This window comes from Palaemon carinicauda, chromosome 13 (genome assembly GCF_036898095.1).
Source record: "Palaemon carinicauda isolate YSFRI2023 chromosome 13, ASM3689809v2, whole genome shotgun sequence".
In the NCBI taxonomy this organism is placed as follows: domain Eukaryota; kingdom Metazoa; phylum Arthropoda; class Malacostraca; order Decapoda; family Palaemonidae; genus Palaemon; species Palaemon carinicauda.
In genome coordinates, this window is record NC_090737.1 from 33,433,901 (window position 1) to 33,449,779 (window position 15,879).

The following is a 15,879-nucleotide window of genomic DNA, read 5'->3' on the forward strand; positions in this document are numbered from 1 at the left end:
TACCCTTCAGGAAGAACCTGCAGTGGCATAAGTCTTGAATGCTGGAGTTTGCAAAGGCCAAATAATCCTTCACTGTCTATTTTCTTCGGTATTATACCCACAAGTCCCTGGTTGTAATTGGTAAATAGGTTGGTACTGAACTTAGCTCCCTTCCGGGACAAGAAGCATCTCTACTAACATGGCTAGGATGGGAGGTAAGAATATCTGGCCTTTGTTCTCTTTTTTCCCTATGTTGGGGTGCAACAGTCATGCTGTTATTTGTTGTACTGGATGCCAGATATAGGTAAGCCCCACAATCGAGCAAGTTTTTCTTACAGTTTTGTAAGTATCACCCCCATCTTACAAAATGAGAGGGAGGATGGACACATACGCAAACCAATTTCTCATAATTGATATGAAATACCCCCTCTTTAGTCAAGGGCCTCAACAAAAAAACTGAAGTCCTTAAATAGCTTTATGGCCATTCATAGTTTAGATCCTGAGCAGTCAGGTTAACTTAGGCTCGAGAAGTTGAAAGAATGGGACCACTACCCACCAAATGCTGCCATCCAGAATGAACAACTCCCCAAGTAAAACAACCCTCTCAAGAAAAGACTGGGTAACATTAAATAGAGCAAGACCAAAGTGGGTTAGACTTGGAACAACACCTATAAATGGGGACTCATTCAATAGTGCATACCAATGTGGCTATGGCTATCCACTGCAAACAATGCAATACTTCCTTCACGAATGGGAACTGGGACCCATCTGTACAGAGCAAGACCTCTTGAATGCCAATGAAGCAGTCAGCAATGGATTCGGTACTGGTGCAATAAGATATGATGATATAGGTTCTCCATGACCATCACTTGGTAGGAACCTAGCCTAACACCTGTCACATCTCTATTCTCAGGCTGTTATGAGGTTGGCAGGAGACATCAGTTCCATTCCTCTACAGGTTAAAGTACCTTGATGTCCCATGATTTAAAGTAGCCAGTTTGGTTATATGAACTTCCCCCCTCTTTATAAGTCTCCCTTTAAAGGATGACAGGTTGTATCCGTGTAGGAACAAATCACAAATTTTTAAAGTAATTTATATTTAGAGTGCTTAAAGTAATGCTTAAGCGTTTAAAGGCCGCTCATGAATGGTAGAGGCTAGCGACAGTGACATAGCCCTATCAAGCAGGACAATGTCCCAGAGACTGACTGACCATATTACATATGATAAGCACCCCTACCCCCTCTCCACCCAGTGATGCCGTTTTGTGATTTTTTTTGCCTCAAAATGTGGTCAATGATCGATATCTGGCATCTCTGTAATCATGCTGACTACGGCTACATTACTTTGTTAAAAAAAAAAACATGCACTTTATAACATTGCTTCAAGTTTTGGTAATTGAACATTTATATTAAAAGAAAAATTATCATAGATAAGATAAATATAAAATGTCTTTTTTTAATTAGTCTTTGAATAATGATATTTTAGATATGAAGATTTAGAATCAAATGTCCTTTTTGTACTACGAGTCAACTTTGAAGAAAATAACAGCTGTTGCTTGAAAATATGACTAAGCTATTGCAGAAATTTTATATGGCTACAAGGGCAACACTGCATATATCCACATTGAGTGTGGTCGAGGTAGCCACGCTATTCCCACCTTAATCGCCTCGCAAGTCCTAGGTTTAAGGTTAAAGTGGCAGGTCAGGTGGGCAGGGCTTATCCACCACCTGTCAGCTATTACCACCATCTATTTATAAAAAAATTTAACACTTGTTTCCAGCTCTGCTGAAATCATACTCACATTACAGTTCTCGGGTTTCTGTTTTTAGGAAAAATACAAATTACTTAACCCTTTTACCCCCAAAGGACGTACTGGTACGTTTCATAAAAGTCATCCCTTTACCCACATGGACATACCGCTACATCCTTGCAAAAAAATGCTATAAAATTTTTTTTTTTTATATTTTTAATAGTTTTTAAGAAAATTCAGGCATTTTTCAAGAGAATGAGACCAACCTGACCTCTCTATGACAAAAATTAAGGCTGTTAGAGCAATTTAAAGAAAATATACTGCAAAATGTGCTGGGAAAAAAATAACCCCCCTGGGGGTTAAGGGTTGGAAATTTCCAAATAGCCTTGGGGTAAAAGGGTTAAAAGATTTAAGATTTTGTTGTATTCATTTATTCTTGGAGTGAAGTAATTACCTAGTGATGGTGTCTCGTAGAATCTTTTATGATCAAAATTCATATTTGTACAGAATTTTTCCCCTTGTTGATATATTTCTGTCTTATATTTAAGAAACTGAAATTACTAAATAATTTTCTTTTGTTTTGCAGAAGTACCTCGAATATCGGCAAGGATTTTAATAGATTTAATCTTTGAAGTCTTGGGAAGAAGAAATCCATATTTGTTAGAGAATTATGCTGGCGATTTCCTACAGCTTTGTGTCAAATATCTTTTCAGTTTCCCTCAGTACTATTTAGCAGTGCATGGAGAACAATGGAAAGGTTAGTTTTACTACTTATTGTTATGCTATAGAAAATAACCTTTACTGTATTTGCAATTTATATTTTGATAATTGTAATAAATTTCATATCCTGGTGCCTCTAGGCTTAAAGGGTGTCCTAGTATTCTATTAGGTGGAATTTAATGTACAGTAGTTAGTTCCACTTTTCCTCCCAAGAATAAGTATTTATATTTAACCAATTTTTGAATATGTAAAAAGAGGCCAAAGTTATAAGCTTTTTCAAACGTTATGGGTAATCTAACAAGCATAACTCATGGTAAGTCTAAGCTTAGCTTACATTGTGCATAGCATACTTTTCATTTCATGTAACTTTGTATAATACATTATAGAAGGGAAATTGTAATGTGTAATAATTTTTTATAATACATTATAGAAGGGATATCGTAATGTGTAATAGTTTGAAACTAGCAATTTGTGGCAAATAAAATAACAATGTTTAGGTAACCTATGTACTGTCATCAACCTCTGCTAATGAGAGCTTTGTCCAAGTTTGAAACAAATAGGTACGCAAATCCTCTATCTTCCTGGTAGAGTGGAGGATGGGTCAGGGACTTATCAATCATATCTCGATGTGTTTGATTTAACAATGTTAACTTCATGTCCCAGTTAGGAGAATGGGTTTTCTCTGACCCAGTACTGGTTTCTTTTTAAGGTAGTACCAGTGATTTGCATTTTTACTAGCTATCCAAGCTTGAGTCTTTGAAATTAAATTTCCCACATCAACATCATCTCTCATTCCTAGGCCTAAGGACTAAAGTGCTTATATTTTTTTTGCTTGCAGATTTACTGAAGATATGTTTCTGGCTCTATCAGCAAGATTTGAGACACTTAGGGAAGACAGTGGTAATCGATGCAGTAAGAAAAATTGTGGAATGTTGCAAAATGAAAGGAATAGAAGGACATCGCTTCCTCCCTTCGTCAATTCTAAGGAAGCTTCCCAATTTCCTCTCTGTTAATATGAAGGAGACTTCAGTTATGACAGAAAGTGCTCTTCAATTTAGTCTTCTTCACTTATTATTGAGCTTTACAAAAGCAGTAAGTAGATAAGTTTTATTGTTTTCAAAAGTAATATCTTGTAGTCACATGGGAGAAATTTGTGGCTATTTTGTTTTCTTTTTTTAGGTTTAAACAAGTATATTTTTCATGCCCCTTTGTCTAAATTAGAAAAAAATATGTATATCCCACATACAGTGAATTCTGCTTTCCAGATGGCACCAGAATGGCGGTATGTCATTTGCCGAGTTGGGGAAGATACCCTCAATCCCGTTTTATCCATGTGGGAAAACGTTGCTTCTGCTCGTCAAGATATGTTAATGGAGTATTTAAATCTTCAAATATTGGTACATCATCCACAAAAAGGTAAGTGTTGTAGTTATCCAGACTTCTGAAAGTGTGTTTTACGATTATTGTTCATTTAAGTACAGTACTGGTGTACAGTATACAATTTTCTCTCACAACAGGCCATGAATTGATTCCAAGTACAGGTTGTGCACATAAAACCGGATATGAGATCAATCCCTTAGTATCATTATTTTAGTTCCTTACCAACTAAGTGACATCAGCAAAGAGAGGGAGCTGGGGGGAGAGTGACTGCTTCCCGCACTCTAGTTTTGGGGTGTTTGAATGTGCGTGGATTTAGTACGATAGAGAATTGGAAGTATGTTTAGGAATAGAAGGATGGATATATTGGCCTTGTGTGAGACGAAAATAAAAGGGAAGAGTGAAGTGATGTTTGGTGAAATGTCTGGTAGAGTGTCAGGTATTGAAAGGGGAAGAGCGAGAGAGGGTGTGGCTTTATTGCTGAGTGAATGGATGACAGGTAAAGTAGTGGAGTGGAAGGAGATATCATCTAGGTTAATGTGGGTAAGGGTTAGGTTGGGTAGGGAATGTTGGGCGTTTGTCAGTGCGTATGGGCCAGGTAGTAAGAAAAGTGAAGAATAGCTGAATGAGTTCTGGAATTAATTAACTAAGGAATTATGTAGTTGTCATGGGTGACTTAAATGCTAAAGTGGGTGCTGGAGAGGTAGAAGGTGTCATTGGGAAGTATGGTGTACCAGGTGAAAGTGAGAGTGGTGAGAGACTGGTAGATATGTGTGTTGAGCAAGAGATGGTGATAAGTGCTAGCTTTTTAAAAAAGAAAGATAAAAACAAGTATACATGGGTAAGAGTGGCAAATGGAAGATTAGTAGATAGGGCATTAATGGATTATGTGTTGATAACTAAAAGAATGTTTGGAAGATTGAAAGACGTGCACGTGTTTAGGGGTATGGCTAACGGTATGTCTGATCATTTTTTGGTGGAAGGAAAATTAGTTGTAGCAAAAGAGTGGGGGAATAGAATAGGTGGATGTAAAAGGGAGCTAGTGAGGGTTGAAGAGCTAATAAAACCTGGGATAAAAAGTAAATATCAGGAAAGGTTGAAAAGGGCATATGACGAAGTGAAAGTAAGAGAAACTGGTAATTTAGAGGAGGAGTGGAAGTCAGTAAAAGAAAATTTTGTTGGGATTGCAAGTGATGTGTGTGGTAAGAAGGTTGTTGAAGGCAGCATGAGGAATCGCAGTGAATGGTGGAATGAAGGAGTGAAGGTAAAAGTGTTAGATAAAAAGAGGGCTTTTGAAGAATGGCTGCAGAGTAATAGTATAGAGAAGTATGAAAAATATAGAGAGAAAAAGGTGGAAGTAAAGCGCAAGGTACGTGAGGCAAAGAGGGCAGCTGACCTGAGGTGGGGTCAGGGATTGGGTCATTCATATGAAGAGAATAAGAAGTTTTGGAAAGAAGTGAAGAGAGTAAGGAAGGCTGGCTCAAGAATTGAAGAAACAGTGAAAGATGGAAATGGAAGTTTGTTAAAAGGAGAGTAGGCAAGGAAAAGGTGTGCGGAATATTTTGAAAGTTTACTGAATGTTGAGGATAATAGGGAGGCAGATATAATTGCTGTTGCAGGTGTTGAGGTGCTGGTGATGAGAGATGAAAATGAGAGAGAGATTACAAGAGAGGAAGTGAGGAGAGCACTAGATGAAACGAGAGTAGGAAAAGCATCTGGTATGGATGGTGTGAGAGCCGAGATGTTGAAGGAAGAGGGTGTGACTGTACTTGAATGGTTGGTGAGATTGTTTAATATGTGTTTGTTCCAACACGGAGTACTTACCTCGAACTACTTTCTTAGGAGTATTTGGGATCTCCTCCCAACCGACCAGAATTTTGTGTAGTTTACCCTACCTCTGTTTTCTATGCGGGGGAACCTCTGGCGGAGTGATACGCGCCATGAGGTGACCCGGGGTCAGAGAGCGTGCTCGCTCAGGTCTCGACCTCCTGTAAGTTTTCTGGTCGTGTCGTGATAACATCTCGCCGCGCTCTCCTTATCCAGTGCGACCCTTTGTGTCCCACGTGGTCCTCTTGTGTTCATACCTTACCTTATCCTACCTTTTCCCTCTGTGTTCCTGTGTCTTGCGGTGCTTTACTGGTTCGTATGGAGCATCCCCATTGTTGCCCCGGGCCTATGGCTCGTAAATCTTGTGGGTCTTTTCTTTCCAAGCCGGAAGTCGACCCCCACATTTTGTGTTCGTCGTTTAGGGGCAGTGTGTGTTCCCCTGCAGCCACGTGTCCGGAGTGTGAATCCTGGAATGAAGTTCAGTGGGTGCACTACGGCACCAAAAAGAAGAAGGCTACCAAGAGGTCTCCGAAGAAGCCAAGCTTTGCCTCGCCTCTTGTTTCGCCCGATGCCTCTTCGGAGAGAGCTTCTCTGCCGCCTTCCCCTACCCAGAGTAGGGGACGAGGTAAGTCCATTGCGGGGAAGCGGCCCATTGCCCTTCCCCAGGAGTCTGTGATGTCTGTTGGTGTGGATGTTGTGTCGTTTCAAGCAAGTGGGGCCCCTGAGGGAGGGAAAGAGTGTGTTTTTGAGACGAGCTCCTGGTGCCAGCAGGTCCCGTCTCTACCTACGATCCTATGTGGGGGGAAGGCCGCTACAGCCTCTTCCCCCGCTTCTTGGATCTGTGTTTCAGGTACGTCAGCGGCCGGGGGAAATGCCGAGATGGAGGATTCACCGAGTTCGGACCCCCTTGCGTGGGTGCCGCCGTGGACGCCCTTCAGGTCGCCCATGAGACTGGAGGAGGAGTTCGACACTTGGTTTACCCGTAGGAAAGTGCCTCGCTTTCCCCCGGCGCCCTCAGCAACGCTCCTGCCCGTCTTTCTTCAGCCTTCTTCATCAGCGGATTGGCACGAAAAGCCACCAGCAACTCGGGACAATTCGTACCGTTCAGCAAGTTCTTACCAGTCATCGGTCTCCTCATTTGTGTCGTACTCTTTCTCCTCAGAGGACGAAGGTCCGAGGGACTCGAAGAGGAGACGAGAGGTCCCGCAGGAGGAGTTCCCGTTCCCGTTCCCGATCTCGCCACGCCAGGAGGCGTTCCAGATCCCCCAGGAGGAAACACAGGAGAAGCCGCTCGTCAAAAGAAGAATGGGTGCGTGTCACCATCCCACGCACCCACCTCAAAGGAGCATCAGCAGTCCCGAATACCTCTGGCTAGCTCCTGAGAGCTCTTTCTCCATCCTCGAGGTACGGCCCCTCCAGCAGGCCCGAACATCGATGGAAGTCCTCACATCAGGTCTCGGTCAACAGGCATAAGCCCGCGAAGGTTCCGACTTCATTCGCCCAGTGGAGAGAGTTGCCACTTCGGACTGGCAGCCTTGTCCCGGCCTCCGGCCCTTCAATGAACCGCCCTGAACGTAAGAGTCAACCAGTTAGCACGGGGAAGCCCGCAGCCACATGGATCCCCGCAGGAGGTGGTAGGCCCATGACGGATACCCTCGTCCCAGCGGAGCTGCCCGCTCAGCAAGTCGAGCCGCCAAGGGCTCGCCACGAGAGAAAGATGCCTCCACCTCAAGCAGAGCCCTCCGCCTTAGACGTTCCTACTCAGGCGGAGGACCAGTCGGCCGAAGGCCTCGTGGATAGTGGAGAATGTTCGACGGACGAGGTCTCCACTTATAGGAAGGTCCTAGCCTTCATCAGGCGCCATCATAGGCTGGATGAGCCGAAGCCCTTGATGGACGAAGCCTGGCTCTCCGGGCTAAGCAGGCTGGTGGATAACCCTGTGCAACAGAGGCCTTCGCTGGCTCTTCCCCTGGCGAGGGACGTTAGTCTGGGTATGGACCACATAGATAGGTTCATAGCCAGCCAGGCGGATGCTCCCAGGAATCAGAGCGCCTCCAAACTCCTCCAGGGGCTTAAGACACAGAAGCGGTTTTATCTCCTGGAGGGGCGCCGCGGAGGTCCCTGTACGGTTGAGCCAGCGATTGCTATCCTGAACCAGGGAGCCGCTGAAGATAGGGCATCCTCCGCTCCAGTGTGTTTTTCTCCGGCGGAAACAGGGCATCCTCCGCTCCAGCAGGCTCTTCCAGGTGGAGAAAGCGACCGGGGGCTTGAGACTGATCATAGACCTCTCAGCCGTCAACAAGTTCGTGTGCAAGACGGACTTCAAGATGGACACCCCGAAGTCGGTCTTAGCGGCCTTGAGGGAAGAGGACTTCATGATGTCCATAGACCTCAAGGATGCCTACTTTCAGATCCCTGTCCACCCCTCCAGCAGGAAGTTCCTAAGAGTAAAATGGGTACCTAGATGACTGGTTGTTGCTTTCAGCCTCAGAGGGAGCACTGAAGGAGCAAGGCGCGAAACTTCTGCGGTTCTGCAGCGTCTTGGGTATCACCATCAACCTGGAGAAGTCTCAGCTGATACCCTCCACCAGGATGACCTACCTTGGGATGGTTCTAGACTCCTGGTTGGCGAGAGCCTTCCACTCCGCGGAGAGACTGGACAACCTAGAGCAGATACTCCGGCCCTTCCTGTTGAGCCAGCCCAGGAGAGCCAAGGACTGGCAAAGATTGATAGGCCATCTCGTGTCGCTGGAAAAGTTAGTCCCCCAGGGAGGCTCAAACTCAGGGGTGTGTAGTGGAACCAGAGGGACTCCCCGCGCAAGATAGTCCTGGTGTCCCCAGAGACGAAGGAGGTCCTGAACTGGTGGCACGTCAGAGCGAACACCCTCAAGGGAATGCCCTTCGTAGTTGACCCTCCGCAGTCGACCCTCCGGAGATGCTGCTGCTCACGGACGCATCCAATGAGGGTTGGGGAGCCCATCTTCTCGACAAGGCAGCAAAAGGAAAATGGGACGCCGAGGAGAGGAGCCGGCACATAAACGTGCTAGAACTGATGGCCGTGCAAAGGGCATGCCGAGAATTTGTCCATCTACCCCGGGGAAACACCGTGGCTCTTATGTGCGATAATGCTCAGAGCCACGGTGGTGGCCTACGTGAAAAAGCAGGGAGGTCTTAAGTCGAGATAACTGTGCAGTCTCACAACGGAATTCCTGGAATGGGCAGAGGAAGAGCAGATCAAGATCACAGCTAGATTCATTTCGGGAAAGAGGAACGTCTTACCCGTCGGCCTCAGCAGGATGGGTCAAGTTGTAGGGTTGGAATGGTCTCCGGTATTAGACCTCTTCGCCACGAGACTAAACGCACAGCTCCCTGTGTTTTGTTCTCCTGTGCCAGATCCAACAGCAGTGTTCGAGGACACCTTTCAACATCCTTGGGACAATCTCGATGTATATGCCTTCCCCCCCTTCGGAATGCTCAGGCAGATCCTCAATAGGGTAAGGCGGGCGGACAACCTTTTGATGACTTTGGTAACGCCCTGGTGGCCGGAGAGGGAATGCTTTGCAGACCTAAAGGAACTGGCGCGCCTTCCGCCTTGGCCACTTCCGGAAAGGCCAGTTCTGGAGAGGGAGGTCTCAACCTTCCGGACTCACCAGTGGTAGCTTATACACCCCCCCCCCCTGGAACCCCCCCAAGCGGCGGCGCGAGCCCTAAACCACGCCCCCTTGGGTGGAGTTACCAGAGACGAGCGGGTTGACTCGGCAATGGAAGTCACATTTCTGAAGTTGACTTCGGCACAGAACGTTCTCCTCTTTTTCCCTCCCGCTGCTCCCAACATTTGCTGATTTTCATTATCCTGCACTCAGCAACCAGAGTAATATCTCAGCCCACGGCTTAATTATGTCTAGGCGAATTCTTACCTCCGCGGAGGTGCATCGGCTTAGCGAAGACTCCAGCGGAGAGGAGAACGTAATCAGTAACGAAAAACGCACACAATCGACTGCAGATAGTGATATGCCTTCTAATTCTGATATCGTAAATATGTTACTACAACAGAATCAAACTCTTATGCAAAGCATCCAGAAAAGGTAAGGTTTTAAATTCTGTTTACAACGAAAACGTCATATGGAAAGCAGCTGATTTAGACTAATGACGTCACAAATGCAAATGGCGGCCCCCATACGTAAGCTTGTTATGATTTGAATGCTTAGAGCAGGCACTTCCGAACATAGCGTAAGTAGCTTAAGCAAAACATGTGCATGATTACTACACGATTAATCGGTATAAACAAACTAAATACTCCAATTTTTATATATTACAAAATTATAATTAAGCACAAAACAAATTGCTTGCCTGACACATTAAAAGCACGCGCTTAATAGGCAGTAGGCTAGACCACAGGTAAGTTCGAGCTTACATTTCTCGCTTTAAACCTATCGACACTAGCCTAGGCCATGGGGGGCTATCTGATAAGGGTTACATATGAGGCAGGTCTAGTTTATTAATAATAACTGATTTAAACTTATCATTCACTTAAATATGGCACTGAATTAACCTAAGAGGGCTATTTGAGTCGTGAACCCCATTGCCTGACTTCAGCCTTCTAGGTCCGCTGCTGTCCATATTTACTATACCTGTTGAACAAAATTTCAATTATTCTATGGTAAATAAATCACTGATATTAAACATTCATCTCGGCAGAAGTGGTTCACCTGCTAAGAAGAATGAGGCTCCCCCTCCTACTAAGCGCTCAAGACGATCACCTGAATTACCTGAAAGTGCAAATTTAGACCTCTTTTCCTTTTATAATAATGGAGACGAAAGTGATTACGAAGATTTCAACCTTCTTACATTCAATAAACCCATTCCTTCATATATTTCCACCAATTTCAAAGCTGAACCATCTTTTCATAGAGAAGGGAAAATTCAATTGAATAATTCACTAGTAGCATTAACTTTCAGTGAAGGCCATAGTGATAACCGGGATAAATTCTTTGTTAGTAGTCAAAATAAGGAGTTCTCAGACTTTTTTAAATTAATTAATACTCCAAAGTTGAATTTCTGGCCTGAAGGTAAGGTATTTGATGACAGTTATAAGAGAAAATTTTTTTTTTATGACATTGAAAATATTAAAATGAGTATTTCTGCCTTTCAAGGGCATGCAGCACTGGCACACATTGTATACCCCTCCAAAGTAAATGACATTGATTTTTTGTCCAAAATTATTATTGGTCCCCTAAGGAGGAGCATAGACCTCATACAAAATTTGATAAGAAATTTCAGAAGCAGAGCACTTCCTAGATACCTCAAGGAAGAAGTAAGAGATCTTATAATCAAAGCAGACATTAAAGAAGTTTGGAATTTAACTGAAGACCAAAAATCAGCCATTGCTGCCTGCTTTCACAAAGGTCCCCTCCTCAGAGGAGGGGCAGCAAACTTCAGGGGTAGGAAATTCAACTTCGGGGGCAGATTTCAGGGAAGAAGGTTCAGTTTCCTCAAAGGTAACCCTAACTTTAGATTCAAGTCTCAGCCACTTAGAAGAGGTAATAGGCGAGGTGGGTACAGGGGGGGGAGGTCACAAAATGGACAAGCTAATAGTTCAGGAGCCAGAGAAAAGAAAGACCCTAGAAATTGAGCCATGCTCCGCACCAGTTCAAAGAGAAATTTTTTCAGCACCAGTATTCTATGCACCAGTTGATAACGATGTTTACTCTGCACCAGTTAATAATGAGCTTTGCTCAGCACCAGTTAATGAGCTTTGCTCAGCACCAGTTAGTTACGAGCTTTGCTCAGCACCAGTGGTTAATGAGCTTTGCTCAGCACCAGATAATAACGAGCTTTGCTCAGCACCAGATAATAACGAGCTTTGCTCCGCACCAGACCATCATGACATAGGGCCAAATGCTATAAATCAAGATAGAAGTAAAGAGACCTCGCCTTTGGCCTCAAAACCAATGAATAACTCCTCCCAGAGCCCCCCAGAGAATAGGATAGGTAAGTCATTATTGATGAATATTGATAGTTGGAGAAAGCTTCCTAATGCCTCTTTTGCTTGTAAAATTATCAATGAAGGGGTGAGAATTCCGTTTAATAATAAACTTAAAGCCCAGAGGTCATTAAAAAGAACAGGTAAAGATAGATTTTATTCAATTAATAAGCGTAAAATATTGGAAAGTGAATGTGACAGACTGCTAAAACTAGGTGTCATAGAGCAGATCCCCAGAACTTCCTTTTACTACTCCAACCACATATTTTATAAATTCAAACCAGATGGAACAGTACGACTAATCTTTGACATGAAAGTGCTCAACACCATGATTAAAAAACCTTCTTTTACCATGCTCAAGGCCAATACTATATTTCCCTATCTACATCTAAACTCTTGGGCCTGCAAACTAGATTTAAAAGATGCTTATTGGCACATTCCATTACATGCAAGTAGCCAGAAATTTCTAACCTTCAAACTAGGTAAAAGGAAGTTCAAATGGACTGTGATACCCTTTGGACTAAAGACAGCACCTTATATTTTTTCAAAAATAATGTACACAGTGATCAAGTATATTAGAACCTCATATAACATCTTAATATTCAACTATCTTGATGACATTCTCATATTAGCAAAAGATTATGTAAAATGTAAAAATCACATTCAGCTAGTCATTAAGATCTTGTCAGACTTAGGATGGAATATCTCACTTAAAAAATCTACAATTGAACCGACTCAAAGAATTGAATTTTTAGGAGTGCATTACAATATGATTAAGAAAACTATGAATCCCAGTGGGAAAAATATAGAGAAGTGTGTCGAATTGGCCAAAGCTTTCTCCAACTCTGTTAAATCCGACCTGCATTCCTATCAAATGTTAATCGGAGCTTTAAATTTTAGTGCATCCTATACAAGCTTGGGAAGATTCCATCTTAAATATCTCCACAGGTACCACAGTTATTTTAATTCAGGGTACAAAATCATTCCCCACACCTTCAAAAAATACCTAAAGCCATGGGAACAGAGACAAATGTACAGAGAGATTAACATTCCAAAACCACAGATAGATGCAGAACTTTTCACTGACGCTTCCAACCAGGGTTGGGGAGGTGCATTAGTAATAGCGGGTAATATGCTCTCAATAAATGGAACTTGGACAAATGAAGAATCCTCCCTTCACATCAATGTAAGAGAGTTATTAGCTTGCTTCTATTCCTTGGAACACTTCATCACAAGGTTATACAACAAGGTAGTCTTAATACATGTTGATTCAAAGGTTACTAATTGTTGGATAAAGAAACAGGGTAGTATCAGAAACAAGTTAGCCCATGAACTAGTCAGGAAAATACTTAGTACCATGAAGGATCACAACATACAGATAAATTCCAGATGGATCAGGGGAGTAAGTAACACCATCGCAGACTCACTTTCCAGGGACCTGGGTTCCATTCACACAGAAACTTCCCTCAGTGACAGTCTATTCTCCTTAATCTGCTCTGACTTCAATTTCACCCCAGAAATAGATCTGTTCTCAAATGGTTTCAATACTAAGTGCAAAAAGTTCTGTTCATCTCTTCCAAATCAAAAAGCCATCAGCAATAATGCACTTACGATTAGCTGGAAGGGATCAACACCCCTCTATGCCTTTCCACCAGGATTCTTACTACACAAAGTAGCTTTTAAAATCAATAAAGAATGCAATAATAATATGCTTTTCTGCACCATATCGCAGGGGACGGAACCATGGATTCCATTAGTGAAGTCAGTCGCGAAGCAGCACAAACGATATATTGTGAAGATCGAAGACTACCAGATAGTTCTCAAGGATTGTATCTCACCCTCAGCAAAGCTCCAATCAACTTTGATCGCCTTCAAAATTTAAAGGATCAGCTCCCTAACGTCTTTCCTCCTGAGGTTTGCTCCAAAATTGCTGTCAGCTTGAGGGACAGCTCCTTGCACAAGTATGAAAACCTATACAACATTTTTAAAAGTTTCATTCACAAGGAGTATGGAAGAGACAACAAATTTCCCCTGTTAGCAATTATTTTATTTTTCAATCACCTTATAGACAAGGGTCTGTCTTACAACACCCTGAAGAGCTACAGAGCAGCTTTAGGTCCTATCTTGTCAGGCTATTTCCCAGGTTACTGTCTTGCAGAGGACAAATATGTCAAAGCAATGATATCGGGAGTTAATAGAAGGAAACCTAGAAATTCTCACCAGTTCCCTGGCTGGGATCTAGACAAAGTAATTTCATTTCTCAACACCACGAAAGATAACTCTACCTTACTACTGACACAGAAAACCTTGTTCCTAGTAGCCTTAGCTTGCCCTTTAAGAGCTAATCAATTTAACAATCTCAGCATTTCCAGGAGCACCTTCACCCCAGAACACATTGTCTTACGGAACCACCCTTCCTTCATGGCCAAAAACCAAAAGAACAACTACACGCCAATAGAGATCAGCTTTAGGAAGCTTCCTAACAGACCAAAAATATGTCCAGTCAGACAATTGAACTTCTATTTGGAATACACCAACAAAGTCTGTATGGAAAGAAACATAGACAGGAAAGACCACATATGGCTAGATGAACACTTCAAGATAATGTCTCTACAAAAAATGAGACAACTTTTTAGGGAGTGCATTTTCAGAGCCGACCCAAATGCAACTAAACAGTCAACGAATTTTCACTCTATAAGGGGGCAAGCTTCATCAAGACTGCTATACAATGGAGTATCGATACAAGAAATCATGTCCAGAATGAATTGGAGAAGCGACTCTGTCTTCAGCTCTTACTATGCTCTCCTCGGCTTACAGGGAGCTTTCGATGCTGTGGTCGCTGGACTTCATCTTCAAGCCCCCTGAAGCATCTGCCTAGCTACCACTGGTGAGTCCGGAAGGTTGAGACCTCCCTCTCCAGAACTGTAAGTTTACTTGTGAACGAAGGTTCTGGAGTGGGAGGTGAGACCTTCCGGACTCAAAGTCTGGGTCACCCTCCAACCCTTCCCCCGTGAGCCGAGGAGACCATGTACAGTACTTTGGAGGGAATATTCTAACAACTTCATAATTCAACAGAGTAGGCTATATACAAGAACACACACATACAATCACTATTATTCCACAGAAAACAAACTAACTGGAATCTTTCAATATTCATATCAACCAAGAGAGCACAAGAAGATTGAATTTACTAGTAAAAAGACCTTTATGTCCAACAATTTGCACCTTCACAGTAATTCCTTCATAACTTGCACTACCAAGGTAAGCTCAACCACTTCTGTGTTATTTTTTGTTCTATTACAACTTCAAAAATGTGACTTCCATTGCCGAGTCAACCCGCTCGTCTCTGGTAACTCCGCCCAAGGGGGCGTGGTTTAGGGCTCGCGCCGCCGCTTGGGGGGGTTCCAGGGGGGGGTGTATAAGCTACCACTGGTGAGTCCGGAAGGTCTCACCTCCCACTCCAGAACCTTCGTTCACAAGTAAACTTACAGACCTTCTCCGCCAGCCTCACTTCCCAAGGTTTCACGAAAACCCTCGATCCTTCTGCCTTCACACGTGGAGGTTATCGAGCGCCTTCTGAGGAAGGAAGAATATTCTTCGAAGACCGCAGCAAGGATGTCAGGTTACCTAAGACAGTCGTCGGTGGTGGTATACCAAGCGAAGTGGGCTACCTTTACAAAATGGTGCTCCTCGAAGAACATCAGGCCGCTAGGGGCCTCCATTCACGAGATAGCAGACTTCTTGGTCTATCTTAAGGACAAAGTGGGCACGTCCATTCCAGCCATCAAAGGAGTCCGAGCGGCGTTGGGCCAAGTCTTCTCCCTAAAGGGCATCGACCTAGGTGCTTCCAGACATTTCTGGATGCTCATCAAGAGCTTCGAACAGTCGTGTTCCCCCCAAGCCACTAGAGTGCCCCAGTGGGATGTGGCTAGAGTGCTGAAGATGCTTTCGGAGCCTTCCTTCGAGCTTCTCAAGGATATCCTAGACTAGGAGCTCACCCTCAAGACAGTCTTCCTGTTAGCCCTTGCTTCGGCGAAAAGAGTAAGTGAGATTCATGGGCTGTCTTACGAGGTCTCACACTCGAAGGAGTGGCGAGAAGCTACCTTCAGGTTCTTACCCACCTTCGTAGCCAAAACTCAGAACCCAGCTGTTTGGGACCCTAGGTTTGAGGGGTTCTCAGTGCCAGCAATCCCGTGGTCGGACAACCCGAGGGACTTGCTATTGTGCCCAGTCAGGGCAGTA

The 15,879-nt window shown here is 43.8% G+C and overlaps 1 protein-coding gene across 2 annotated transcripts in view; it reads left to right on the forward strand.

The window, feature by feature from the left end:
- tefu (Serine/threonine-protein kinase tefu) overlaps window positions 1-15,879 on the forward strand; it is a 912,746-nt gene that overhangs the window by 15,881 nt on the left and 880,986 nt on the right. For both annotated transcript variants that reach the window (XM_068385552.1, XM_068385553.1), the window contains exons 5-7: window positions 2,317-2,487; window positions 3,289-3,542; window positions 3,716-3,866. In XM_068385552.1, the coding sequence (XP_068241653.1) occupies window positions 2,317-2,487; window positions 3,289-3,542; window positions 3,716-3,866 (576 nt within the window). The remainder of the gene's footprint in view (window positions 1-2,316; window positions 2,488-3,288; window positions 3,543-3,715; window positions 3,867-15,879) is intronic.